The sequence below is a fragment of the Heteronotia binoei genome, chromosome 10 (genome assembly GCF_032191835.1).
Source record: "Heteronotia binoei isolate CCM8104 ecotype False Entrance Well chromosome 10, APGP_CSIRO_Hbin_v1, whole genome shotgun sequence".
NCBI classification, from domain to species: Eukaryota; Metazoa; Chordata; class Lepidosauria; order Squamata; family Gekkonidae; genus Heteronotia; species Heteronotia binoei.
This window is the reverse complement of record NC_083232.1, coordinates 42,645,212-42,672,924: the sequence shown is the minus strand read 5'-3', so window position 1 is coordinate 42,672,924 and position 27,713 is coordinate 42,645,212. Positions and strand designations below refer to the sequence as shown.

The 27,713-nt window shown below is 41.2% G+C and overlaps 1 protein-coding gene across 3 annotated transcripts; it reads left to right on the top strand.

The window, feature by feature from the left end:
• Nucleotides 1-26,480, top strand: KRIT1 (KRIT1 ankyrin repeat containing). 3 transcript variants are annotated; one of them, XM_060248499.1, is made up of 17 exons: nucleotides 1-292; nucleotides 3,218-3,342; nucleotides 4,260-4,419; nucleotides 5,227-5,319; nucleotides 6,873-7,002; nucleotides 8,694-8,937; nucleotides 9,049-9,164; nucleotides 9,537-9,680; nucleotides 10,707-10,863; nucleotides 11,247-11,354; nucleotides 12,702-12,858; nucleotides 15,619-15,770; nucleotides 17,084-17,250; nucleotides 19,737-19,824; nucleotides 23,123-23,329; nucleotides 24,078-24,194; nucleotides 25,601-26,480. In XM_060248499.1, exons 2-17 carry the CDS (start codon nucleotides 3,241-3,243, stop codon nucleotides 25,667-25,669), a joined length of 2,211 nt encoding a protein of 736 aa, XP_060104482.1. In that variant the 5' UTR covers nucleotides 1-292; nucleotides 3,218-3,240; the 3' UTR covers nucleotides 25,670-26,480. The 3 variants fall into 3 exon arrangements, with proteins under 3 accessions (XP_060104482.1, XP_060104481.1, XP_060104483.1); XM_060248498.1 differs by lacking the exon at nucleotides 1-292 and having other exon boundaries at nucleotides 3,214-3,342; XM_060248500.1 differs by lacking the exons at nucleotides 1-292; nucleotides 19,737-19,824; nucleotides 23,123-23,329; nucleotides 24,078-24,194; nucleotides 25,601-26,480 and adding an exon at nucleotides 19,412-19,538 and having other exon boundaries at nucleotides 3,214-3,342.
• The last annotated feature ends 1,233 nt before the right edge of the window (nucleotides 26,481-27,713 follow it).

The following is a 27,713-nucleotide window of genomic DNA, read 5'->3' as shown; positions in this document are numbered from 1 at the left end:
GCTCCCCGCTTGCCCGCCCTCCTCCCAGAGGCGAAGTCACGGTCCCAGCCGGAGCTGAGGCATCTCGCAAAGAAAGCCGCCGCACCTCTCGCGGCCAACAACACAACGGCGGCAACAAGCAATCGGGCCTCCGACCCGGAAACTCATCCGCCGCCGGAGCCGCACGGGAAGCGGATCTGCTGCCCGGGGTGGGAGGGGAGCAGCTGGGCGGAGCCGGCGCCGAAAAGTGAAATCTCCGCTGGGGGCTGGAGGATGCATCCCTGTGAAGCGGAAGGACTGCGGGTTCTCCAAGGTAAGGGAAACGAACAGGGGCAGGATCCTCGGAGTGCCCGGTCTCCTCTTTTTAGCTTGCGGGTGTTGATTTCAGCTGCATCGCTTTGGTCTGTAAACGTTGCAGTCCTTTGCATGCAGACCTGGAAGGAAGTCCGCGCTGTACACAGCAAGGGCTTGTTTCTGAGTAAAGGTGCATAGGCTGAAGCTGCAGTATGTGCACAATTCCTTTAGAAGTAAATACCGCTGAATTCTGTCGAAAGCGACCATTCACCGTAATGACAGTATAGAGCTGCCTGTTTGAATAACCCCACCCCACCCCCAGCCCTCAAGGTGCATAAAAGCGGTGTGTCTACAGAAAGCTAGACTGTATTTTTCTTCCTGACATGCTTGTTTTGGATCCGCAAGGAGCTGAGTTAAAACATACTCACACAACCCCCTAGGGAAGAAACGTTTAAACATGTGACTCCCACCTCTTCTGCTGAAAATGGCGCAACCTTGTAAATCTCCTTTTCTAATATATGTATAAATTGCATCCCTTGGAATTTTTTCCGTGTACTGTTATGGCTGTTCGGAAGGGAGGGGCCATGGCTCAGTAGTACAGTATTTGTTTAGCATATAGGAGGACCTAGTTTCACTCCAAGGCATCTCCAATTGAAAGGACTAGGCAGTAAGAGGTGTGAAAGACCTCAACATGAGTCTGAGACCCTGGAGAACCTGCTGCCAGGCTGACTAGGCATTACTGACCTTAATGGACCAAGGGTCTGGTTCACCATCAGTCAACTTCATGTATTCATGTCATCCTTGTACTGTTGAGTAAGCATGCATAGGAGACATATTTGTTGTTCATTCTGCTCACCTTAAAATTATCTGTTTTTCCTGCACCCAATTCCGCTCTATAGCCCTAATTCTGAATGAGCCACTTAATCCTAGGTTCAGTGACTATCAGCCCCAGTTGCTCACCACCAGTCCTCCCATAATCATTGCACAGAGCAATCAACACATAATCTCACATGTCATCATCGGTGTATGACATCTTGCTATTAAGGTGATTAAAGTGTGGTATTTGGTTGTACTTGCAATGAAGGCGTGTAGTTGCTGAGACAGTAATTATTCCAGACCAGTTACCACAGAAAACAAAGGTGTGATCTTGTATATGTGGGAATGTGGGTTAGATCCACACACTGAAGTTGGGCTGCGTGGGAGAAAAGGGTTTTGCAGTGCTGCCTCATCAGGCAAGACATAGTGGGGTTAACTGATATTGTTAGTCCAATACTCACTGGTTAGCAGAGTGCTTTAAATAAAACTACAAATGTAGCAGCGTCTCTTCACCAGGTTACTCAGCTTACAACACTACACAGAGCCACGTTGCACGTTTAAAAGAGCAGTACTTCTTTCTTTCTTTTAGAAGTACACTTTAGATAAAAAAGAGGAGAGAGTACTAACTTACTAGCTAAGGATGGAAGCAGATGGCAAGAGGACCATCTGTTTCCTCATTCCAAGAGAGGACAGTGTGTCTTCCCTCCTGATGTGTGGAAGGAAAAAGGATCTGAGAGAGTGAGTGAAAGGAAGTTGTCCCTGAGAGTGCAGTCTACATTTCAGAGAGGACAGTGGCAGAAGAATAAGCACAGGAAGGAAAGGTCAGTGTGCCTATCTAGCTATCTGTTCTCTGTGCCACAGAGTCTGGAGGCTGAAGCAGGGGCCTTCATTTCCAACAAGACATCTGTTCATATCCCACTGACAATTGCTGCCTTGTTTGGATCTCATCTTGGTATAGCCCTTAACCATTATTGGCTTGGGGTCAGAGACTTCTGTCCAGCCTTCAGCATTAAACATAGCCACTGCCCTTGCTGCGCAGCTCTGTCTTTAGTGGATGATCCATAGCCCTTTTAAAAAAACAGGGGGGGGGAGCGTTAAAACTAAATTCTGATTAAGCTTGATAGTTTTATTTTAACTTTGGTATGGGTTGAGCTATCAGTAACAGACTCATCATTACAGTTCTTTACCTGCAACAGTGTTGACAAATAATGGTTAGGAGTGAAGAAGAATGATCTCTTGCTTTATCAACACTTTAAATAATGTACTAGTTTCACCTTTTACTGTTTCATAAACTCTAACGCAGTAAAAATGTTCATTGTTGCCATGGGAAATATTGCATCTTGTCTTAAAATGTTTTAATTTTGTTAGTTTTGTTTTCATGATAATAGTTTTAAAGGCATTTTTATGAGTATAAATCTTATGTCAAATAGTGGTCCCAGTTTAGAGATCTGCATTCACAACTTACTGGTGCTTACCTTTTATCTGATAATCTATGTCTATGCTGTAAATTTTGATAGTAGAGTATTATTTAAAAGGGCAAGAAGTATGAATCCAAGTCCTGCATACTGACAGGAAAGGAAGTCTGAGATCAATACTATTCTCTGTGCTTAGGTGACTTGAAATCAATAGGTTTAGACTGGAGTAACACTGAATAGGATTGCACTGTTTCATTGTCAAAGCTAATAGTCATATCTCTTCAGCACTGGGTGGTAAGTGTTGCAAACTGCATGCTAAACTCCAAATATTAGATCTAGCTTCAAGAACCATATATGCAGCCCATTTTTGAATATGTGGTTCATGACCAGCAAAGGACGTTGTTGGTATCGCATCTCTTAGTCATTTCCTTATAGGTTGTTTGGATTTAACTTGCATTCCTTAAACAAGGCTTCTTAGGCATGAGTTTAATAAAGTGTTTTAGATTGGTTTCAGTTATGTATTGCCTTTCTTTGAGATACATAATTACGTGCTGGCTTTCTTTAGCCAATCAAGGAGTCAGAGCACAAAGAAAAAAAATGGGTTCTGAATATAGAAAAGCCCCTCCAAAATGTAGAGGGAGAGAGAGAGAATTATAGCTTTTTGTGAACCTGTTTTTTAGCAATTTAATTGTTTTTTTAATTATTCTTTTCAGTAACAAAGGAGTAATAACAAATCATGGGAAACCCAGAATTTACAACTGATGCTTATGTGGCTGTCATTCGCCCCAAAAATACTGCAAGTCTGAATTCTCGTGAATATCGGGCCAAATCATATGAGGTAGGTAGCGATTGCATTAAATGGAGTTATGTTGTATAACTATAGGCAGCACAGGTGCAGCTTCAGTGAAAATGGCATTCTTGTCGTAGATACATCTTTATGAATGGCAACTCAGGAGGGTACCCTACAGGAATATAACTTTTGCATACAAAATAGTTCTGGAAGATGGAACATGTCTCTGCTTGTCACATGTTTCCTTCTACTCTACATCTTCCAGGCCAGCTATTACTAAATAATTTTCAGTAGTTTCAGGAGCAATAACACAGTTGGACCTCAGTGCTGCTCAACTGGCATCGTTTCATGACATGAGGATGGTGTTGCCAGTAGGAAAGAGGATGAGTGTAAGAAAACCAGTGTTTAAAGTTTCTTTTAGACATTCAGAAAACTGAAGTATAAAATAACTGGCTTGTATGCAACCAAAGACTTGGAAGAAGACACCAGCAGTCATGAGAAGGAGGGCAGGAGGGGTTGCATCAGTGCTTAGTTCTTGTGGCCCTTTCTTACACACCCAGGGAAATACTGATTGACACTTTGGGATCAGTCAGCAATTTTTCTCCAGGCCAATTTGGCAAGGGATCCTGGAGGTTTTTGCCATCTTTTGGGCATGGAGCGGGCATGTATGTGTGTGTGGGAGGTATTTGTGAAGTTCCTGCATTGTGCAGGGGGTTGGACTAGATGACCCTGGAGGTCACTTCCAACTCTATGACTCTATGAATTTCCAGTTCCCTCCCTTCCCACTTAGCCTCCATGCTGTTTCTGACCGTCAATAATTGCTTTGACAGTGGTGTAACATTGGTTGTAAAGTCAAGTCAAGTATGCCTGCGTGTCATCCAAGTGTAAGGTTTATGGAGTTATTCTTCCCTGAACAGACACCCACTCTGTCATGTTTAACTTGTTTTCAATTTGGTTGTTACAAGATTTTGCTGCTGGAAGTTCCCATTGAAGGACACAAGAAAAAAAGAAAGAAAATGCTGTTGGAAACTAAGCTTCAGGGAGGCAGTGATGTAACACAAAGTATCTTGGATTATATACTAGAAACCACTAAACCAATTTCACCAGGAAATCAAGGTATCAAAGGTAATAACACTGTTCTGTTGTTTTTCTCTGTAAAGCAAATTGTAATTTATTAAGCCAAGTGCAATGATTTATTTATTTTCTTTATTTATACTTTATAATCTCATGGCAGTGGTTTCAGGGTTACTAACCAAGTTATCATAGGAAAATTCAGACTAATCAGTTTGAGGCAATGTGGTGTTAGAGTCTCAGACTAGGATCTGGAAGACCCAGGTATGAATCTCCACTCTGCCATGAAACCTTGCAAGGTAACCGGGGGCCAACCACACAGCTTAACCTACCTAACGGGGCTGTTGTTAGGATAAAATAAAGGAGAGGAGAATGATGGAAGCTGCCATGGGTCCCCACTGTGGAGACAGACAGGGTATAAATAAAGCAAATCAATAAAACTTCAGTGTTACTTAGCAACATAAAATACCTGGCTGAGTGAAACAATCCCTGGTTGATTGACTACTTGCTGGAACAGAAACATGTTTGATTGTCTCAGATGGGATAGAGGATATTACTGTGGCAGTGCTCTGGCTGACTTACAGTTCTTCTGTTGCTGCTGATGTGGCCAAACCAGAAGCAGACATGGGAATAGAATCTGCTGTCCAATATTTGGTCAAATAAGGCAGAGGATGGCAGCGGGAGATGTCAGGCAAGAAATCCCTCCTTGATGCTCCCAGCCTACCTTTAAACTCATGCTAAGAGAACTTAAAACTTGAGCATAAGCATCCACTTAGTTTTCTGTATGTTGCATGTTAGCAACAGAGACAGATTTTAAGAGAGATGCTTCTTCTACTTAATCGTATATATTATTATGTCCAGGAAAAAGAGTTATGTTAATGAAGAAGTTTCCTCTTGATGGAGAGAAAGCAGGCAAAGATGCATCACTTTTTGTTGTACCAACCGTTGTAAAAGGTAAAAATAAAATGTTGAAGTTTTATGTTTTTAGAAGTTGGTATGGTTACGCTTGTAATATATGGTGGTGTCCTCTGGAGTTTTCAAATATTGCAGTATACATTCTTCTACTCAGCTGAGTAGAAGGCTTTATCTTTTTCCACTTTGAATGAATGTAAACATTTCCAAGGAGGCTATATAGCAGGATGAACCAGGGCTCTCGAAAAAGACGAAACGATTGTCAAGCTCAAGGTTCCTGCACCCCAACAGTGGGAGAAGAGTCTCCAGGTCCAGAGAAGTCAGCAAGCACCTATTAATAGAGAGACATTGGATTATAAAATCATTTTGAAGTGCTTGGGACTTGTTTTTTGAGACTATTTCTCTCTACCTTTAGGATGGTGACGTGTTGCATTATGTAATATTCTTATGTGTATGCATTATGTGTTAACATTTATTCTACTTTATAAATGTATTGTTTCTAGAGGATTAGTCTTTTTGCCACGGTCTGGTTTTCTAGCTGACTGTGCTGCACAGACCATGTTCCCTGCTATTTATGTGCTTTGCTTGAGCAAAAAGGCCTGGCATCCCTCTGTTTGATGCACATGCCAAGGCCTGTTTGACACACATGCGTACCCCTGTAGTACAGGCCCCAAGGACTGGCAGTACTCATGTATAATGTGATAAAATGGTTCTTGGCATAGTAGATAGGAAAGGTGACCATATGAGCTTGAAATGCTGAACATGAACAAATTCAGCCAAATCTTTGTTTTCTCCAAATGCAATCAACAAACAAGAAGAGCAGAGATAAAGGGTAGAATCTAGGGCTGGAAAAGTTCAGTGGGAGAGCTGGGATTTAAGTGCAATATCTCTAAGGCCTAATTCTATCATACAACAGATGAGGAAGTAAACTTATGTCTTGATTGTACTATTTCAAAATGCAGTGGAGGCTCATGTGATAAAATGCTACTCTACTAAAAGGTTTCTGTACACAGAAAACGAGCATGTCAAGGTAAATGCCAGGCTAGGATTTATTTACTTCATTTATAGTCCACCTATTTTATTGAGATCCAAGGCATCTAGTCTGACATCTAGCTTTCTGTGTGCAGGGAGTTCTTGCATTCAGGCATCCCAGACAGTTGAATACTTCATAGTTTGATTAAGCTGCATTCAAGCTCCATTTGCTACAGGAGGTGTATGTGGCGGGGGAAGCTTAAAATAAATAGGACAGTCACCAGTGTCTTAAATGAGAGTTGGGTTCCTTCTCATGAATTAAATTGCAAGCTGTATCCAATACACTTGCATGACTGCATTCCACAGAGCATCATAATTACAATCAATATGGTCTTTAGAAGAAAAAGTTGCCAAGTGCAAAGTATTTGGGTTTGCATGATGTGAGAAACAGATGCCTGTACAGTCAAGGAGCAAACTTAAGGGGAAGGTTTTGAGATAATGTACTTATAAGAGGTTGGATTAGAACATCAACATGAAATGGTTATAAGGTTAAAATTGTATCATGGAGTACAAAGGTTTTTGTAGCTATTAAAATTGCTTTTTAATTCTTGTTTCTTTTATAGATAACACAAAATATGCATACAGTCCTGGATGCCCAGTTTTCTACTGTTTACAAGATATTATGAGGGTCTGCAGTGAATCAAGCACTCACTTTGCTACATTTACAGCTAGAATGTTAATTTACTTGGATAAGTATGTAATTTACCTGGTATCTGGAGAAGTGAGCAGTGACTCATGAAAACTCCTACCCTGGCTCAGATTTTGATAAAATTTAAGGTGCTACTGGATTCTTACTCCTTTTTGCTAACATGGCTACCCATCTTGATCTATCAGTAAAGAATTAGATAATATTTTCCTTTTTTTGCCTTAAAATACAAGTCCAAGTGACTTGTATTTTCTTTGTTACTGCAAAATCCTGAACAAAGTTACTCCAGGCTAAGCCCATTGACTTTATTGGGCTTAAAGCGGAGTAACTTTACATCAGATTGCACTGTGGATCTGTCAAAACAAAGGCTCTTGTGGCACCTTAAAGACTTAGCAAGTTTATTATGGCACATAGCCCATTTCTGTGCATGACACAGCTTATGGAAGCTTATGCCACAATGCATTTGTTAATGTTTGAACATCTAGAAAACTTTCTGTTATAAATTATTTTGTTATTTTCCTGAATGTACAGGCTTTTTAAAAAATCCTTTGATGTATCTCTAAACTATTTATTCACAAGTTATTTTTATGGAGGGCTTTAACTTATAAATAAGTCGCTCATAGATGAGTACAGCATCGACCACAGCAACAGTGATCAAAGACTCCCTGCTGAGTCACAGCATGAATCAGAACTTGTTTCATAGGCTCATGATAGTGGTGAGAGTCCTGCAGAAGAGGGGGGTTTTTCTCCATCAGCTGAGCTGCACCCAGCACAACTGTTAGGTTGCTTTGACAACTCCTAAGACAACTGTTAGGTCTGAGTCTCCCAGTGATAATGAATTAGCTATTAGCTGTTCTTGCATGTTCCTTTGCTCTCTGGTTCTACCCAACTGAACAACCAAAGGCATGATCTGGCCAAATGCCTGTGTATTGGTCTTGACCAATGCTGGCAGGATCCATAGTGTTGTAAGCGTCCTCCAGTGCTGGATGCTTTCACTCATGCAAAGTTGCATATTTCAGTCAGCCAGAAAGCACCTAGTGCCAGAGGAAAGTGCTGTTCACTGGGAGTCTGCCTCCATGTCAGGGGTGCAAATGAGAGCAAGTCCATTCAGTTCAGTTGGTCTTACTCTCAGGCAGTGTTCCCTCTAAGCTGAGTTAGTGTGAACTAGATCACAGATTTTTAGCCTCCAGTTCACACATTTTTGTTTTAGCTCAGGAAGGATGGCCCCAGAGCACACTAATTTATGTGGTAGTTTACAACTTGAATGCCAGTAGATCACAAAGTAGAATTTTTGCTCACAAGGCTCCGCAGCTTAGAGGGAACATTGCTCTCAAGTTGTACAGAAGGTTTAGTGGTGACCAGGGCTTTTTTTGAGCAGGAATGCACAGGAACACAGTTCCGGCTGACTTGGCATCAGGAGGTGTGGCCTGATATGCAAATGAGCTTCTGCTGGACTTTTCCTACAAAAAAGCCCTATGCTGAACAATGGTGATGTCAGGGAGTGTGACCTAATATGAAAATGAGTTCCTGCTGGGCTTTTTCTACAAAAAAGGCCCTGGTAGTGACTATCTTTGTGTGTATCAGGGCAACAGGATATTGACCTGTAGTACTGAGCCTCTGAGCATGTATCTTTGTGAAGGATTAGTATAATGCCACTTATTCAAGTACACAATTAGTACAGATTAATCTGCAGTTATAGGAATCATTGCTAATGAGGCTTATTCATTCTGTTCTACAGATGGCTAGAAGAACGGCATTTGCAATCACATTCTATCCCAGCTCTATTCAGACCATCTCCCCTAGAAAGAATTAAAACAAACGTCACAAACCCTGCATATGCTGTTGAACCTGGGCAAACTGAAAGCTCACTTCACATGGGATACACTGCGTTAGAAATCAAGAGTAAAATGCTGGCGCTGGAGAAAGCAGACATGTGTATCTACAATCCTTTGTTTGGGTCAGATCTTCAGTATACCAACAGGGTAGGACAACAGAATAACAACTTCAGGACAGCTTTTATATTCCTGTTAGCTTCTAATATTCCTTAGTATATGTTTTGAGTCTTTCTTTTTTTTATTATATGGTGTTTCCAGGTTGATAAAGTGGTTATAAATCCATACTTTGGTCTTGGGGCTCCAGACTACTCCAAAATACAGATTCCAAAGCGTGAAAAGTGGCAGCGCAGCATGAGCAGTGTCATGGAGGACAAGTATTGCATTACTTTTATTCCTTTTGTTCATAAAAATAACCTGTGTTCCAGTTGGTCTTTAAGGACCAGTGTGTTAATCTGTCTTCGATGGGATAAAATTGTTATTCTAATAGCTCAGGGTTTTTAAACTTCTCCCTCAACATGTGTTGGTTCTAAAGTGAAATATCCTACCAGTAGGTCTGTGATGTGTAATATCATCTCAAAGTGCCTTTTGTTAAAGACGCATTAATGGGTGTGGGAAATCTGGCTCAGTTGCTACCTTGTGTGAATTAATAAAATCTCATTATTGTATTAACCTTTTATGTCTTTGAATGTCACAGAGGTGCAACGTGACCAACATACTGCATTTTTTCCAACTCTTTTTTTTTCTAGGGAGCGACAGTGGGTTGATGACTTTCCTCTTCACCGTAGTGCTTGTGAAGGAGACACTGAGTTGTTGAGCCAGCTCTTAGATGAAAACCTTTCAGTAAACCAGTTGGACAATGACCACTGGGCACCTATCCATTATGCATGCTGGTAAGCAGAACACTCTTTCCAAATGAAAAATGTAATGGCATATATCTGTTCCCAAGGTTCTGTCACATGTCACGAATCAGAATGGTCTGTGCAGATGAATGATTGTGCTTTTGCAGTAGTGAACTAGTGTAATTCCATTGGGCTCTATAGGACAATGTATGCTGGCTACATTAGGGCAGAGTTGGAAGAAGGCAACTCCAGGGACTGGGATTTCCTGAAGCTGTCTGAGCTTCCACCCTTTTCCTTTCTCTATACAAATAAATGGCTGCCATTCACTTCTATGCAGAATACTTAAGCACTGAATCGGAGGAGAATCTTGCAGTGGAGGTGAAATTCTTGTACTCACAAAGTGTGTTTTGGCCTCCACTAAGAGGGCCCCAGTGGGGGCTTGCCATGTGATATATTGTAGCTCCTTTAATGGTTCTGTGCAAGATATAAATCCTTCCTAAACCTGAACACACACCTCATCATAATGATGGCATTTCACTGCTTTTTATCATTATTACATTCTAATTGTAAAAACATAACCCAAAATTCAGTGTTTGTGAAACCTTTACAAACATTGCAGTTACATACAGCCTGTGATTTGCAGTGCTGTTATTAACAACTGCATGGTTTTTCCAGGTGTTATCCTTGGAACTGATATTTGAGTTTTGTTGGAAGTATTAGGGAAAAATTCAAAAATTTTGAAAAAAGGAATTGAATGAGAATGGTTACTTCCCCTCTTATTTATAGAGCAGTGACACACACACACAGTCGCTTCACTAAATTGCAAAGATACGTTTTATTTATTATTTATTTATGTTATTCAGAGTCTGCCTTTCTCACTGAGGCTCAAGGCAGATTACATAGAATAAATCCATACAGTTAACAGAGTGGAAGTCTGTGAAGCATATGAGGTTATTCTAGGAAGGTATTCAAGTCACCTGTCTTATAATTACAAGGAACATCCACTCGTTTCATCACATGTGAAATCTTCTCTTTATTTTTAAACATTGATGCTGTTTGTATTTACTCTTTGTGTAGGTATGGAAAAGTGGAAGCCACTCGGATGTTGTTAGAGAAAGGCAAATGCAATCCCAACTTGCTGAATGGGCAGCTCAGCTCTCCTCTTCACTTTGCTGCAGGGGGAGGTCATGCGGATATTGTTCAGATTCTCCTAAACCATCCAGAAATTGACAGAGTAAGATTCATTGCTTGTTCCTAGTTTCTCATGCTGCCTTTGAACACTGTTTTGCCAGCTGTAAAGTTTAAAACAGTGGGAAGAACACAATACAAGAAGCAAAACAGGAAGCTCTTCTCTGATGCCGTTGCCATCTTGAACCAGGAATAGCCAGTCAATGCTCTGAACATATGCAGATGTTGCATTAGTGCACATCAGAGCTGACCAATTCCACATGTTGGAGTTAGGAAGCACAGAGCACAAGCAAAACCATGCCAGTGCATGACAGCAGTTGCTGTCTCCTTCCCACCACCACCCCCAAAAAACTGTACATGTTCCAGTGTTCACAGGGGTTTGTGCTTTTAGAAGGCTGTATTTGTAATCATTTTTATTTCTGTTTACAGCATATTTCAGATCAACAAGGAAGAACGCCATTGAACATCTGTGAAGAGAACAAACAAAATGAATGGGAAAAAACAGCTAACTTGTTGAAAGAGGCCATAAATAAACCAGTATGCATTAACCTTTTAAACATTTATTGATCACTTGTGTACAAGCACTAGTCTCTTGTATAGTGACCAGAATTTGAGTGCCTGATTATTATTAGAGAAAGGCAAATGCAATCCCAACTTGTTGAATAGACAGCTCCGTTCTCCTATTCACTTTGCTGCTAAACCAACTAAGACATAACTGTACAGTGACCTCTATTAGGATTTTATTATTTCCATTTTAAACATTCATTCTGCCTCTTAAGTTATCTGGTAGTATAGCTGAAAGTATATAAGTTCCTGTTCAGCATGCTCCCCTGATTATATTTATTTATGTGGGACTTTCTTGAACCACTCTTCCATGAGGCAATTACTAGTGGTGCAATTTTCAGAACACTTTCCTGAGAGCAAGCCCCACCTGAGTAGATTTCTTTAGAAGGCTCTTTAGCAGTGCCTTCTCTCCTGACCTGGATAGCCCAGGCAAGCCCAATCTTGTCAGATCCTGGAAGCTAAGCAGGTCGACTCTGGCAAGCACTTGGATGGGAGACCTCCTTGAAATACCAGTAGTCAGGAGGACAAGGACAGGCTTTATTCAGCACCTCTTTGAATATCCTTCAGGCCCCCAGTAGGGATCAGTCACCAGAAGTCACCATGACCTCCAGATGCAGACACACACACATCACAAAAGAAATACATCCCCTTCAAATACTTCTTCAGATACTTGAAGGAGTGCCTTCTTAAGGACCTCTACTCAGAATCCAACTCAGGTCTTGCTGTCAGGAAAGTGTACATAGGATTGCATCGTAAGAGGCAGAGTTTCATGCCTTTCCCACAGTTTGTGGACGGGATGGTTTTTGAAAACTGTCCAGAAACTTAAATTAGTTCAGAATGCTATGGCCAGAGGTTGTGGTCAGAGGTGGGATATGAATCATGTCACTCCTATGCTAAAAGATTTGCACTGACTGCCTGTCTATTACTGGGCATAGTTCAGAGTGTGGTACTTTCCTTGAAGGCGCTAATGCCTGGATACTTGAAGGACCATCTCCCATCCTGTTGAGTCCTCATTAAGTTAAAGGCCTTGTCCTAAGCTGTGTTGGCCTCTTGCCCACTGAAGCAAGGTGGGTGGCACTTAGAGGTGGGGGCTGCCTTTAATTAGTGCTGCACCTGTGGAATTCCGGCCCTTTGAAGCTTGTTTGTCATCTATATCACAGGCTCTTGTCTTTAACCTATTTATTGTTTCATTTTATGTTGTTAGCCACATCAGTGGATTCTGGAGAGTGCAGGATAGGAAGCTTTTAAATAAATAAAAATTTGGCTCATTGTTGTAGCCGGCCAAATTCTATGCACTTCTGTTTGTAATATATCCTATAGTATGAGAAGGTGCGAATTTATCGGATGGATGGATCATATCGCTCGGTTGAGTTGAAACATGGAAACAACACTACTGTGCAACAGATAATGGAAGGAATGCATCTTTCTCAAGAAGCACAGCAGTACTTCACTATTTGGATCTGTTCTGAAAACCTTAGTAAGTACTAAAGGTTGGGAGTTTTGTGAACATAATATTTGAGAACATAGAATTTCTTTCTACCCCACCCCTTTTTTCTGAGTGGTATGCATAATTCTCCTTACTGTGGGTTGGATCCAGACTCAATTTTCTGCTAACAAAGAGATGGGGTAAAAGAGATGCTGCAGACTCCTGTTTTGTCTCTTAAGCTGTCTATGAGGGTTCCCTGTCCCCTCAGCAGCCCCTTTGGAGGGAAATGAGTGAGCTTCAATGGGAGGAGGGGCAGGAATATTCTGTTTCTCTGACAAAAGGGCCTCCTTGCAGGAGCAGAAAATTTATTCTGGATTCAATCCATCACTTTTATTCTTACAACAACCCTTTTAAGGAAAGTTAGGCTGAAAGAGAATGATCGGCCCATGGTCAACTAGAGAGTTTTGTGAGGAATGGGGATTTGAACCTGGGTTTCTCTGGGTCTAGTCTATAGTTCTGCTACACCACAGTGATTACTATACATGTCAAAGCAGTGCTAGAACATTTGGTGAAGGTTTCTATACTTTTGTCATTTGTGGCTGTTTATGAAAGCCAGTATGGTTTAGTGGTTAGAGCTAAGATCTGGGAAAACTGGGTTTGAATCCCTGATTTGCCATGGTGATTTTGGGCCAGTCTTTCACCCAGGGCCTCAGCTACATCACAGGGTTGTGGTGAGGATAAAAGGAAGGGGGGGAGAGAACATTGTGTCCCATTGGGAGAAGTCAGGTATAAATATCCACATAAGTAAATATTTCATCAAGAGGAGGAACTGTAACAAATATGGAGCTATAATGCAATTCTTTTGTGACTGTTAGCCAGTGCCCAAAAGCCTTTAAATATTAATAATGAGAGGAAAAGATGTGGGTTTAAATCCTTATTGATTCATGCACTTAATAAAAGCTGCACTGGAACTACTTTTATGTAGGTAGTAGTGATTTCAAGGTGAAAGGGCTACTGGAAATCTCTATACAATCACAGCCTTTGTCTCCGAAGCAAAGTGTTTAAGATTTAGATCTAAATAATTTTTGAAAATATTCAAAGGAGGTTTTATTCTTGTATTAGCTTTTGTGAACAGATGAAGACTTCCACGATTGATACAGCAAGGGTCCACTTTGCAGTGGCTTACCTTGTTTCTCCACAGACAGGGGCAGGGTGGCGACTGGAGAGACAGTTTCACCACACTACCCTTTGGTATTCAGTGTTCCACAGAGGGGCGATCCTCTCCCCTATGTTATTTAACATCTACATCTACATTCACCCCCTAGCCAGCTGTATCTGTTGATGGACAGCTGACTGGATGCCACCCCAGAGGTTCTGGCCAGGGCAATAAAAGCCATGGCTAGCTGGTTGCAGCAGAGCTGCCTGAAGTTGAATCCATCAAAGATGGAGGTCCTGTGCCTGAGTTATGAAAGAATGAATTTAAGGATCCGTCTCCCAACCTCTGGCAGGGCATTATTGATGCCAGCGCTGACAGTGAGGAGTTTGGGGTGATCTTGGATGCCTCACTCTCTATGGAGGCTCAGGTCAAGGCCATTGCCAGAAGAGCTTTCTACCATCTTCAGCTAGTCAGGCAACTGGTTCCCTATTTCTCTCCCTGCAATCTAGCCACAGTGGGCCATGTAGTGGTCACCTTCAGGCTGGATTACTGTAACTTGCTCTATGCTGGGCTGCCCTTGAGGTGGTCTCGGAAACTCCAACTGGTTCAAAACTCAGTGGCGTGTGTCCTAGGAGTGCATATCCTATCAGTGCTCCGCCATCTGCATTGGCTCCCAGTACTCGGCTTTTTTTGTAGCAGGAACTCCTTTGCATATTAGGACACACACCCCTGATGTAGCCAATCCTCCGGGAGCTTACAGTAGGCCCTGTATCGAGAGGCCTGTAAGCTCTGGGACCAACATAACTGCAGGACCACCTCTCCCGCTGTGTCCCTCAAAGAGTATTATGCTAATCTGAACAACAGCTACTGGGAGTCCCCAGCCTGAAGGACATGAGTGAGATCAGAGCTCTGCAGGATTTGCTTCAGTTCCTCAGGACCTGTATCCACCGAGCTTTTGGTTGAGGCAACAGTTGTCTTGTTTATTCTGGCCTTCCCTGCACTCCTCTCCCCTGCAAAAAAAAACCCCTAGTATGTCCAGTGACTACATGTTCCCAGGTTCATTGGTCATCTTGGTGTATCTAAAGTATAACAAATTTATAGAACTGTAAAAGGCTTTTATTGTATTATCTGTGTTTTTAATTGTGAGCCAACATGTGTTCTGTTTGCAGGGAAGGGCAGGATAAAAATTTAATAAATAAATAAAGAAGACTCTGTGAAATTTTATGCTACATCAAAAACATGTTAGCCAATAAAATGTCATAATATCCCTGTGTAGTATATCACTAATGTTTTTTTCTTTGGCTCTGAACCAGCTTAGAACTTCCTTGTGTTATCTTGGTCTTAATAAGTATTGTATGGCTTTTAAAAATATGCAACTTCCTTGTTGACCTTTTAGTGTGTGTTTAAAGGAGTTATTTTCTACAATAAAAGTGACTTGATTTTCAATAAAGCTGTCATTCATTTTTAAGGACATTTATATAGACAACAGTATATGAGAATGCTTGTTGGAATGGTTAAAATGCAATATAGATGGAATTAGTTGTTATTAAATTTATATTGGTAAAATGTATGGGCTTTAAAAAAAAATCAAATTAAACTTTGTACAGTATATGCATACTTGATCTGTACTTACATGTTTTGCATTTGTTGTACAGGTCTCCAGTTGAAGCCATATCATAAACCTCTGCAGCATGTCCGTGATTGGCCTGAAATACTCACTGAACTGACAAACCTGGATCCTCAAAGGGAAACTCCACAGCTTTTCTTGAGGAGAGATGTGAGACTTCCTCTGGCGGTTGAAAAAAAGGTTCGCCTTTGCATATTCTACTATGTCAAACACATTTTCAAAACTACAAGTTTCCCCATTTGAGTGATCTCTCCAGAAGGGGAGCAACCATCCTATAAAATAATCATGCTGTAGATATACATTTCATTTCATTTTATTTATTTATATATATATATATATATATATATATACACACCCGCTCCTCCCTTCCCGCAGCTTCCAACCGCAGCTTCCAACAATATTATATTATAGACAATAAATACAATAAAATCCAGTAAATCACATCATTGAAATCATGATGTACCATAAAATAGGCATCACATTCAATATATTACAATCAATAATAGTGGCTGTGTAGCATATCGGCATCAACATTCATATGGACTCATTGGTCCATTTAGTTTAATATTTGTTCTGACTGGCAATGGGCAGTCTCAGGCGAAGAATGGCCTTTCCCAACATTTGTTAACCTTTTTAACAGAATATGTCAGGGATTAATTGTTCCACTCCCCACCCCCACAAGCAGAGCCTGTGTTCTACTGGTAAGCATTGGAAATTCCTCACATGTTTCATAACAGAAGCCACACATGGGAAGAAGAAGAGGAGAAGATTGGATTTATACCCCGCACTTCACTCAGAGTCTCAGAGCAGTTTATAATTTCATTTCCTTTCCCACAGCAGACATCTGTGAGGTGGGGCTGATAGAGCTCTCCCAAGAAGCGCTCTTGAGCAGAACAGCTCTGAAAGAACTTGTGACTGACTCATGGTCACGTAGCAGCTGCATGTGGACAAGTGGAGAATCAAACCCAGTTCTCCCAGATTAGAGTCCGCGAATTTAATCGCCACATCAAACTGGCTCTCCTCATATGTTTCACACATGGGACTAGTGAAACAAAAAATAATCAAAATCAGTTGGCACTCTATTTAGTTATGTTATTTGTAGTCTGTCTTGTTGAAACTCAAGGCAGGTTACAACACTAGACAACAATGATTACCAACTCTAAAATACTTGGATTACAGCAGTTAGAAGACAATGCAACAAACAACAGCCCTGTTCTATTTATTAAGGCACCCTTTTACCCATAAACTGATTTTTAAAATTAATCTGCTCATTCATTTAAATATTTACTGCTAACCTTAATAGAGAAGGTGTCTTTGTGAAAGGAAGAAGGAAGAGGTCTTTAACTTAACTTGATGCTTCAGATATAGCATTTCCTTGGAAAAACAAAGATGTGTATAGACCTTAGCAACTCATCTTTGATGCATATAGAGCTACTGATACTACAATTATATTTGCTAAATATGTTTGATTGTTTTGATTGTTTATGCTGTAGATTGAGGATCCACTGGCTATTCTTATCCTGTTTGATGAGGCCAGGTACAATCTGCTGAAAGGCTTCTACACCTCACCTGATGCTAAGCTTATAACCCTTGCAAGTCTTCTGCTGCAAATAGTCTATGGAAATTATGAAAGTAAAAAGCACAAACAGGGTTTCCTGAAGTGAGTGAATTTGCTATTGTTTTCTTTTGAAATTAAGTTGTTGGGGGTTTTTTTTGGGGGGGACATATTCTGAACGAATTCTATCAGTTCCTTTAGGACATCTAACTTTATCTGGTGAGTCAGGACCAACAAGTCTCTCTGAGAAATGAAGAGGGCCACTGCCAGCAAAACAAACCCATTAAAAAAACTAAATTAAAAATTCATAGGATGGAAGTATTTTATTGGCTTCAGGGTTTCCTGGATGACTTCTCTGACCTCAAGCCTTTTAGGTCTCGCTTCTGGTCCAGTTTGGAACAAACTGCACATACAGATTGGTAAGGGAATGCTTCTGTATAAATTTTGTAGGCTCTCCCAGCTGCCTGACATGGTTGATGGCTGATTTTATTATGAAGCTTGGAGTATGGTGTAGAGATCGGGAGAAAGTTGTTGAATAATTTAAGTCTTTCCTACGAGACCCTGTTCAGAAGGGTGTGATTGGAAACTCGGAATGAGTAGCAACGGGTTTTAATGTGGTGTCCTGTAGTGTTTTTTTATATCTATGTAAGACCTTTGAATAAGATCACTCAAAGTTTTGGCATAGGATGTCATCCAACTAAATCTGTAGATGCATCTGTGTTTGCTTTAGGTCAGGGGTGTCAAACATGCAGCCGGGGTCCAGATTAGGCCCCCAGAGGGCTCCTATCAGGCCCCAGAGCAACTGGCTGTCATCTACTTCCTTCTCTCTCTCTCTCTTGCCTCCTTCTGCATCACAGATCGCTTTTCAAGGCTTGCTCAGTTGAACAGGAGCAAAGCCTCTATTTTCAACATTGGCTGAGGCTCCTCCCTTGGGGAGGAAGGGGGAGAGGCAGAGCTTGCTTTGCCAGGGTCTCTCAGTTGCACAGGAGAGCTACTGAGCCAAACCTCTCTTCCTTCTATTGGCTGAGGCTTTTCCAACCCCCCCCCCCCCCGGTCCCTTCGGGAAGGAAGGAAAGAGCCAGAGCTTCTTTTGCCCAGTTCACTGGATCGCATAGGAAAAATACAAAGAAAGCACCTTTAAGACCAATGGGCGCTAATGTTTGAAGCTTATTTTAAGGGGTTTTTTTTTAAATTTAATTGTGTTTGTCTGTGTCCTTTATAAAGTTTATATCTCTGCTACCTAATCTTAAATGGGTACGCAACCTGGCCCAGCATGACATGGCCCAACCCGACAAGGTCTCATTTATGTCAGATCTGGTCCTTATTACAAATGAGTTCGACACCCCTGCTTTAAGCCATTCTCTATCAGCTGGGGTCATGTGGCTGAGATAGAGCAGTTCAGTCAAGATGGAGACTAGGCTGGTTGGCTTTGAGTCCTTTACAGAAAAAATGGTGGGCTAAAAATATTTTAAATATGTAAAAGTGTATGTAGTTTGCTTGATGTATTTTTATCCCATTGATTCTCCAAGAAGCTTAGGATGGTATATATAGTCCTCTCATCTTCCATTTTGTCCTCAGAACAACCTGTGAGGTAGGTTAGTCTGAAAAAGAGTAACTTACTCAAGGTCACCCAGTGAGTTTCATGGTGAGTAGGGTTTTATAATCTGATTTCCCAATCTTAATACAACATTACTATACCACATCAAGTTTCTAACATAATTATACAACCAGGTTTCAACATAGGTTACTTATTTATAATTATGAACTATGGGAAGCTAGAAGAAATGAGGGAGGCTTGAGTTTGGGTTTTTTCTGTGTTTTCCGCTAGGTAGCTCTATATATTGGGACGTGATGAAATTCATTTAATAATGATATTTATTTTGGAAGTTTCACTATGCACTTTCTATAGCCTTTTATCTCTTTCTATAGCCTCTTATCGCTTCTGCTCCTCTGTGCCCTTACTAACCATCTTAGCAAATAGATAATACTTTCTGGCTTTGCTTTCTGTTCGTGCCATGCTTTGTTTTATGTGCTGTGTAGATCATTTATGTTTAGTAATTTCATGTGTATTAACTGCCTTGAAAGTTTTAAAACTGAAAACTGGTGTACAAATGTTTTAAATAATATCTTATAAATACATATTGCTCATATGTAGCAGATCTCTACAACACGGTCATCCTAATTGAAGTCAACATGTATAAAGTTGGTTGAGTCTAATGGAAGATTTAGTTAGTTGTTTTGTAACAATAATTACATTTTATTTTAGATATTGGTTGCTACACATTGTGATAAAGATGAGAAAGGTATATATAAAATAAGGATGCTGCATTGTAGGAAACAATATACATCTAGTAGGTGAGATACCTCACCCACCAATCAGCTGTTTGGAGCTGTCGCTGACGGTAGGCATTCTGTCATTCCCCACCAATTAGAGCTGAATTTAAGGACTACTTGCTGAACCAGATAGATCATCACATGTAGAAGTAGGTGTGTGATTTCGTGTTGCACATCAGGATTCATTCTTGGGACAAAAATGTTTCATAGCTATAAAGTATAGTACAAATAGTCAATATTTGTGATTTTATTTCCAGTGAAGAAAACTTAAAATCTATAGTACCAGTCACAAAATTAAAAAGTAAGGCACTACACTGGACAAACAGAATACTTCACGAGTACAAGGTGAGAACACCCATCAGCTCTTTGTCCCTGTCCTTAAAAATGGTCTTCAATTCAATAATTTTTTTTAAATGGCCCTTTATTTTCTGGAAATGTTACCATTGACAGTAAAATAACACACACAAAATAGCTCCTAGTGCTGATTGTTTTGCCATTGATTTTATTTTTGAAGATGTGAGATGGTGAATACATTTGAACTTGAAACAGTATGGATTGGATCCAGACCAGCGAATCTGCAGGTGCAAAGGATTCTACCTGCAAAATGTACTCCCCCACCACTAGTCCCAAATGCCCCTGAAATATTATTCCTGGGCTAGTGGAGATCCCACAGGTGCAGGATTTGGGGATTGCCATGCGTGAGCAGGACGAATCATGCTCCATGGCATTGGAGTATCCCAGACTATTGGTTCTGGGAGACTTCAGTGTCCATGTAGAGGATGTGACCTCTCAGGCTAAGGACCTGGTGTCCTCCATGGCAGCACTAGGACTCTCCCAAGTTGTTTCAGCTCCCACACATCAGGCAGGTGACACGCTAGATCTTATCTTTGTCTCGGGGATTGGAGTGAACTGTATTACAACAGATGTGGTGCTACGGTCAGACCACTTTGTCCTGAAGGCCTGGCTATCCACGCCTAACCCTCCCTGTTTAGGCGGATTTATGCTTGCCCGTGGAGCCAAATGGACCCAAATAGGTTCCAGGAGGCTTTGTGGGATCCAATTCCCCCTGGCAGCCCATTGGATGAGCTGGTGGAAGACTGACATGGCAGTCTTTCTGAAGCCATTGATGTGGTAGCTCCCCAGCGCCCTCTCCGGCCCCATATCAACTTGCCTCCTTGGTATTCCCTGGAGCTGAAGCGGATGAAACGGGAGCTGAGACACTAGAGAGAGTGTGGCGGAAGTCCCGAGATGAAGCTACAAGAACATCTTATAGATCGTTTATGAAGACCTATGAGATGGCGACGAAGTCAGCAAAGAAGGAGTTCTATGCTGCCTCCATTGCTTCTGCAAAATCGCGCCCAGCTCAATTATTTAGACTAATTTGATCCTTAACATCTTTGCCTCAGGGCATGCCAAACACTAGGGAAATGGATATAGGCTATGTGGCTTTCGCGGATTATTTTGCAGATAAAGTCTTGTCGCTCTGTCACGACCTTCCAACCACAATTGATACAGTAATGGAACTGGAAGCCCCTTGCCCGTCTTCAGGTCCAGTTTTGGACCATTTCAGCCTGCTCTCCCAGGATGAAGTTGACAAGACCCTGGCTGCTGTGAAACCCACCACTTGCCCCCTTGATCCTTGTCCATCATGGCTGGTGAAAGCCTGCAGTAACGACATACGAACTCCCCCAAGGGAGATCATCAATTTGTCCCTCTCAACAGGGGCATTCCCAGGGGCTTTGAAGGAGGCAGTGATCCGTCCTCCTGAAGAAACCTTCTCTGGACTCTACAGTCCTAGCAAACTACCGCCCAGTTTCAAACTTGCCGTTCCTGGGCAAGGTAGTGGAGAGGGTGGTGGCAACGCAGGTTCAGACTTTCTTGGAGGATGCTGTTGTCCTGGATCCCTTCCAGTCCGGCTTCCACCCTGCCCATGGGACAGAGACCATGTTGGCCACCTTGGTGGATGATATCCGGAGGCAACTGAATCGAGGCAGTTCGGCGCTGCTGATCCTTCTTGATCTGTCAGCAGCGTTTGATATGGTCGACCATGAAGTGTTGGCCCACTACCTCGCCGACTTAGGGATATGGGAGCTGGCCCTACAATGGCTGGTCTCCTTTCTCCAAGGTCGGAGACAGAGGGTGGCGCTTAGGGATGAACTATCCCAGCGGCACCTATTACAATGTGGTGTGCCGCAGGGAGCAATTCTCTCCCCAATGTTATTCAACATCTACATGTGCGCCCTTGCCCAGATCATCCGGAGGTATGGGCTGGGGTGTCATCAATATACAGATGACACCCAGCTCTATCTGCTGATGGATGGCCACCCGGATTCAGCCTCAGAGGAATTGGGTAGGGCATTGGAAGCTGTGGCTGGTTGGCTGCAACAGAGCCGGCTGAAACTGAATCCATCGAAGACGGAGGTGCTGTGCCTAGGTTATAAGGGACTGGGATCAGAGATCAGGCTCCCATCCTTTGATGGGGGTCCATTGACGCCTGCATCAAGGTTGAAGAGCTTGGGGGTATTTCTGGATGTCTCTCTAACCATGGAGGCCCAGGTTACCACCACTGCCTTTTTCCATCTGAGGCGGGTCAGACAGTTGGTCCTGTATCTCGACCCCCACAACCTGGCCACAGTAACCAATGCAATGGTCACTTCCAGGCTAGATTATTGTAACTCTCTCTACATGGGGCTTCCCTTGACCCTCCTCCGGAAGCTGCAGCTGGTGCAGAATGCTGCTGCACGGATGTTGACTTCGTCGCCTGTACGGGCACGGATCCATCCTGTGCTGCGTGAATTGCACTGGCTACCCATTGAGTACCGGATCTGGTTCAAGGTGTTTGTACTTACCTTTAAAGCCCTATATGACCAGGGGCCAGCATACCTTCGGGACCGCCTCTCCCTGTATGAGCCCCGTAGATCCTTACGATCAGCAAGCCAACAACTTTTGGTAATACCCGGCCCCAGAGACGTCCATCTGGCCTTGACGAGGGTTAGGGCCTTTTCAGCCCTGGCTCCTGTCTGGTGGATCTGCTTCAATTCCGCAGGGCCTGTAGAACAGAGCTCTTTCGCCAGGCTTTCAGCTGAGGCAGTTGGCATCACTTGTTATCGGCCTCCCCCCCCCCCTCATTCCTCATTCCATCCCAGCGCTACAAGATCTGCTGGATTTGGACAATAGGTCACATCTGTGAGGCAGAATCTGCCATATTTGTCTAATTTTAGATTTTATATATTTTAAACTGGTCTTTTATTGTTTTTACTGTTGACTGTTTTTATGATGTAACCCGCCCTGAGCCTGTTCTACGGGAAGGGCGGGCTAAAAGTCAAATCAAATAAAAATAAAAAATAAAATGGGCAGAAGTCCTTGCAGTCACAGAAACGCTATTTTGGGTGCCGGTATCAAATCTTTTTAAAATAAAAATTAAGTACTATAAATGTCTTAATTTTAAAAATCTATTGCTTTGTATTTTATATTAACCCATTTATTGTTTGTAAAATTTAGCTTTGTGATCAGTTTACTTATTCATTTCTGAATCCTTTGCAGTTGTTACATGTAGCTTTCTTAAAAATTCTACCTAAAGAAATGAAATCAAACTGAAAGCTATTACAGTATTTCTTGTGGATATGTCACCTTGTATTTTCAGAGTCTCAGTACTAGCGAGGGTGTGAGTAAAGAGATGCATCACCTGCAGCGCATGTTTTTGCAGAACTGTTGGGAGATCCCAACCTATGGAGCTGCTTTTTTCACAGGACAAGTATTCACAAAAGCGAGCTCAAGTAATCATAAAGTCATCAGAGTGTACGTAGGCGTAAATGTCAAAGGACTACATCTTCTAAATATGGAAACCAAGGTACGTTCATTGGCCTTATGGCTATTTTAAGTAGCAAACAATGACTCTTGACAACAGAGTACAAAACACAAGCACATTTTTGCTTCTCTTTTACCAATTTAAAGATGCTGCTTTTCAAAGCTTCACTAATTCTAGCACTAAGATGCTGATAGAGAAAGTGACTTGGAGAGGCAAGCTCAGGAACTTTAATTCTTTATCCCTCATCTGAGGAAAGTATACAGTGCAGTTATAGATGGGGAAGCACTGAAAATATCTTCAGTGTTCTGCAAGTGTGCCTCTGGACTGGTTTTTTCCTTTTAAATTATTCCTTGCTTGGGTTGGATGTTTAATTAGTGTAATACCCAGAGTCCACAAAGAAGAAATATTGCTTTTGTGGGGAGTACTTTGTTAAAGTGGGTATAACATAAGTAGCAAAGAATTCATGTGTTGATTAGTAGCAGGTTCAAAGTTGTTTTGAAAGGTTTGGTCTTTGTTTTCTGTCAATGAGGTATTCATTTAGGGTATTTTTATCATGAAACAAAATTTGGTCCTTGTCTTTGTCAATGAGGTATTCACTTATGGTATTTTTTATTATGAAAATTACTTGTTACAAATTATCAGACTGTCTCCCCATTTTAGTATATATGTCAGACATCTATTTTATATAAGCTAAGGGGAAGGAAGCTTTTATCACTGTTCAGAGGATCTTTGCTCAGTGGCAACTTGGAAGTTTATTCTGGTCTTCCAGTTTGTTCCTTTTGTATTACAGGCTTTGCTCATCAGTTTAAAGTATGGTTGTTTCATGTGGCAGTTGGGAGATGTAGATACCTGTTTTCAGATTCATAGCCTGGAAAACAAAATGAGTTTTACAGTGCATACAAAGCAGGTAAGCAAGCTACTGAATGTTGTGTACAGATACATCTCAGTACTGGTGTTATGTGTACAACCACTTTTAGGGCTAGTAGAAATGCTGTTTAAGTCTCAGGAAAAGAGATGGCACTTGTATGTTAGCACTGGAAGCATAATCTATTAACAATCAGACTGCCATATTAACAATCAGACTGCCATATAGATTAACAATCTATATTCCATACCTCACACAATCATCTTTTTAAGTCAAGAATTAGGCTTGGTATCAAACAATTGTTCGGTGTTCGTTTTGAATCTACAAGCTATGGTTTGTGAGTTGTTTTACAGACTGAAGCCATGGTTCAAGCAGGTTTAGAAACCACTGTTAATTCTGATTTAGCGTTGCATCCTAAGTAATAAACCATAGTTTTGTTCATTGCCTTCCTCTTGCAGACCTCCCAGCCTCAAAGTCAGGATAGGAGTCTAGGGCAAGTGAAAAATGAAAGCACTTCAGTGGATTTTGCTGGCAAGAACCAGTAAGGGGATCTTGTCCCCTCCTCTTGCAACCTTCCCTTTCCGTTATCACTAAGTTACAGAAAATCACCACCCTGAGATCTGATTGCTCTTCTGTGACTGTGTATATGTTTTGTCCTTCATGTTCAAACAATGAGGGTTAAATCCAGACTAAATTTTCTTATTAGCAGAATGGAACTTTCCTGCTTCTTCCACTGATCTCCACAAAAAGCTGCTCCTGGGGAATCAGGACCCTGAGGAACGATGTGAGGGAGGGTCTGTGATTTAAAGCAAGCAGTTATTTGTGTTTGGAAAATCCTGACTTTTAGTTCAGATCCAGCTTTTGTAGTCCAGATCTCACATTTCCACCAGAATTTAGTTTGGGGATGTATTATACAAGATGATACAGCAAACATTTCTGTGAGATAGCAGGGATAACACTATAAAACTTCAGAAGTAATGTGCCTGACCTTTGATCCTGCGAAGTGTAATCAGAAGATTTCCAAAGAGGGGAAGTCTTTGGGCTCAGTAGAAATTAATACTAACTCCAATTGGAAATGTTACCACTAGTCTTTTCTCCCCACATTTGTTTGGAGAGTGAGTAATATGTGAGTAATAGATAATGTTAGATATTATGTATTAAGAGGTTTTATCATTTTAACATTAAATGTTTTGTATAATAATTGAAATTAAGTTGCCAGTAATTTTTCGTGGAAAAGTCTTCCACGAAAAATTACTGGCAACTTAATTTCAATTATTATTAATTTGAGTTTTCATGTAGTCAGAAACTCCTGTTGATAACTGTTTTCAGGATTGCAGCCTTAAATGTTTGGTATAAAAATAAAAGTTTTTGTGCTGATTTTGAGATTTAAAAGCAGGCCGATATTTGTGTTTGTAAAATCTTGACTTTTACATGTATTTTCTGCTTAGGCTGGTCTCGTCATGAAACTGCTGATGAAATTAAGCAGCCAATTGATTCCTGGTGAAAGAAATGACTGAAATAAGAATAGCTGTGTCATGAATTTTATAATGCCTGCATTATAAAGACTTACATGTATATGAGTTGTACAAGGAATAATATATTAAGCTTATTGAATTTCAGAAGTTGCATTGTTTGGTAAACATGTAAATAGCAGTTACCTTGTTAAATCCTTTTTTGAATGCTTTATTGGAGAATAATATTTTGTGTAGTAAACTCAAATGTACGAATGTTAAGTAAGACTAAGTTATTTACAGGGCCTAATAGATTCTACAGAAAGTACATGTCATATAGTTTTTAGTTGGTAATGTAGGAGCTAGTGCCATACAGTAGCCATAGTTCAACCTGGTAACCACAAATTGATCTCTCTGACTGGAAGCTGAAAGCAGGCACAAACCAGGGCTTTTTGGAGATACTAGAAACTTTTCATTCTGCAATCCTTCACAGCCCCTGAGAGTCTGGAAGCTTTCCAGAATAGCACTCAGTAAAGTACCGGGGGCTGCAGTTAGATGGAGAGTTCAGGAACAAAATGCACACTTAAAAATACACAAGGCTTATTGGAAACCAGATGATTTGGTTAGGATTTGTGTCACCCCTTGCTTTTATAAATCAGTTTGAAAATAATAGTTTCATTATACACCCAGAGTACTGTATATACTAAAAACTGCCTTGAATGATGCCGTGTTTCCGCATATTTCATTTTTACTGATAACTCATTTTAGTTCTAATTTATTTTTTGTGTATGTATTTTTGAAATACCTCATTTGTATAAATGCTTACAGATGACTTTTTATATAATTTTTTTAAAAATAAAACTTTTGTTTAAGTAAATCTTTGTTGTTGATTTTAGGATTCATATACTTACTTGTGCCTTTTTATCAGTATTGTTTAACAGTTCCTACAATATATGTCTTGCACCTGAGAAAGCTGTGGTGCTTAGGTTGTGAGTCATCAGTTCTTCCATCCTGTTCAGTGAATCCAGATGAGGGTGCAGCCTTGTATTCACTGTTACCACCACTGAAATATGTGAAGCACTCCCCTACAACAGTAACTATGAAGCAATGGATTAAACTTGAATTATAATGTGAGAGTTACTGGAAATTTGAACATGGTAGTTAGGAGCATGATTATTCCTAGCTGGAAGAGTAATTAAGTGTTCAAGAAGGCATGGTTCTAGTTCCTGCATACATATCTACCAACCAGGGCTGCACATGTGAAATCTTTTTTTGAAAGTGAGCATTTTATTTGGCTGTTTGGGAGATGAGGTGGAGGCTAAATTTAGTCACACTTTTTCCTGTGTGGGTTGTGTTTTACACACGTGAATATTTGAATTGAAACTGCTGTACACTGAATCAGACCATTAGTCCATCAAGACTGCTATTGTCTACTTAGAATGGCAGCGGTTTTCTACAGTCGTAGAACTTTCACATCAACTACTATCTTCTCTGTTCACTGGAGATGCTAGGGATTGAACCTGGTACCTTCCCTGCATGCCAAGGAAATGCTCTACCACTGAACAACTGTATAATGACAACCTACTATTTAACTTAAATTAACATCTGTAATGAGATAAGAATCCAATATCCCTGTTCAGCCAGGGTGGTGGTGAAGAGGGATATAGCATGTGCAAATTTCCAATAACTCTGAAATTATTATTCATTATCATTCTTTGTAGGAAAGGGAAGATAGTATCTTTCCTTAGAACCAGGGTCATCTAGAAAATACACTGGTAACCTGTTGTCACCACTTAGGACCTCTTGAGAACACCTAGACCAGTGGTGGCGAACCTATTGCACAGGTGCCAGAGGCGGCACTCAAGAGTCCTCTCTGTGGGCACGCGCGCTCCCTTGTCTCCCCGCCCCCCCCGCGCACGAGGCTCTGGAGTCATATCTCATTGAAGCTCCTCCTCTCCCCAAACTGAGGCTCCTTCCCCCAAATCGCCAGGTATTTCCCTACCCAAACCTGGCAACCCTAACTGGGCCTCCTTCAGAGAGACATCAGGGCCCTCCAACCTTTTTGAGCTCATGGGCACCTTTGAAAATCTGAAGGGGGGGGGTGTAACCA

Coding starts and splice junctions, on each gene's coding strand:
- KRIT1 (XM_060248499.1), top strand. CDS start 3,241: ATGGGAAACCCAGAATTTACAACTGATGCTTATGTGGCTGTCATTCGC. Junction 9,681..10,706: donor CCTATCCATTATGCATGCTG/GTAAGCAGAACA, acceptor CTCTTTGTGTAG/GTATGGAAAAGTGGAAGCCA. Junction 19,825..23,122: donor GAATACTTCACGAGTACAAG/GTGAGAACACCC, acceptor TTGTATTTTCAG/AGTCTCAGTACTAGCGAGGG.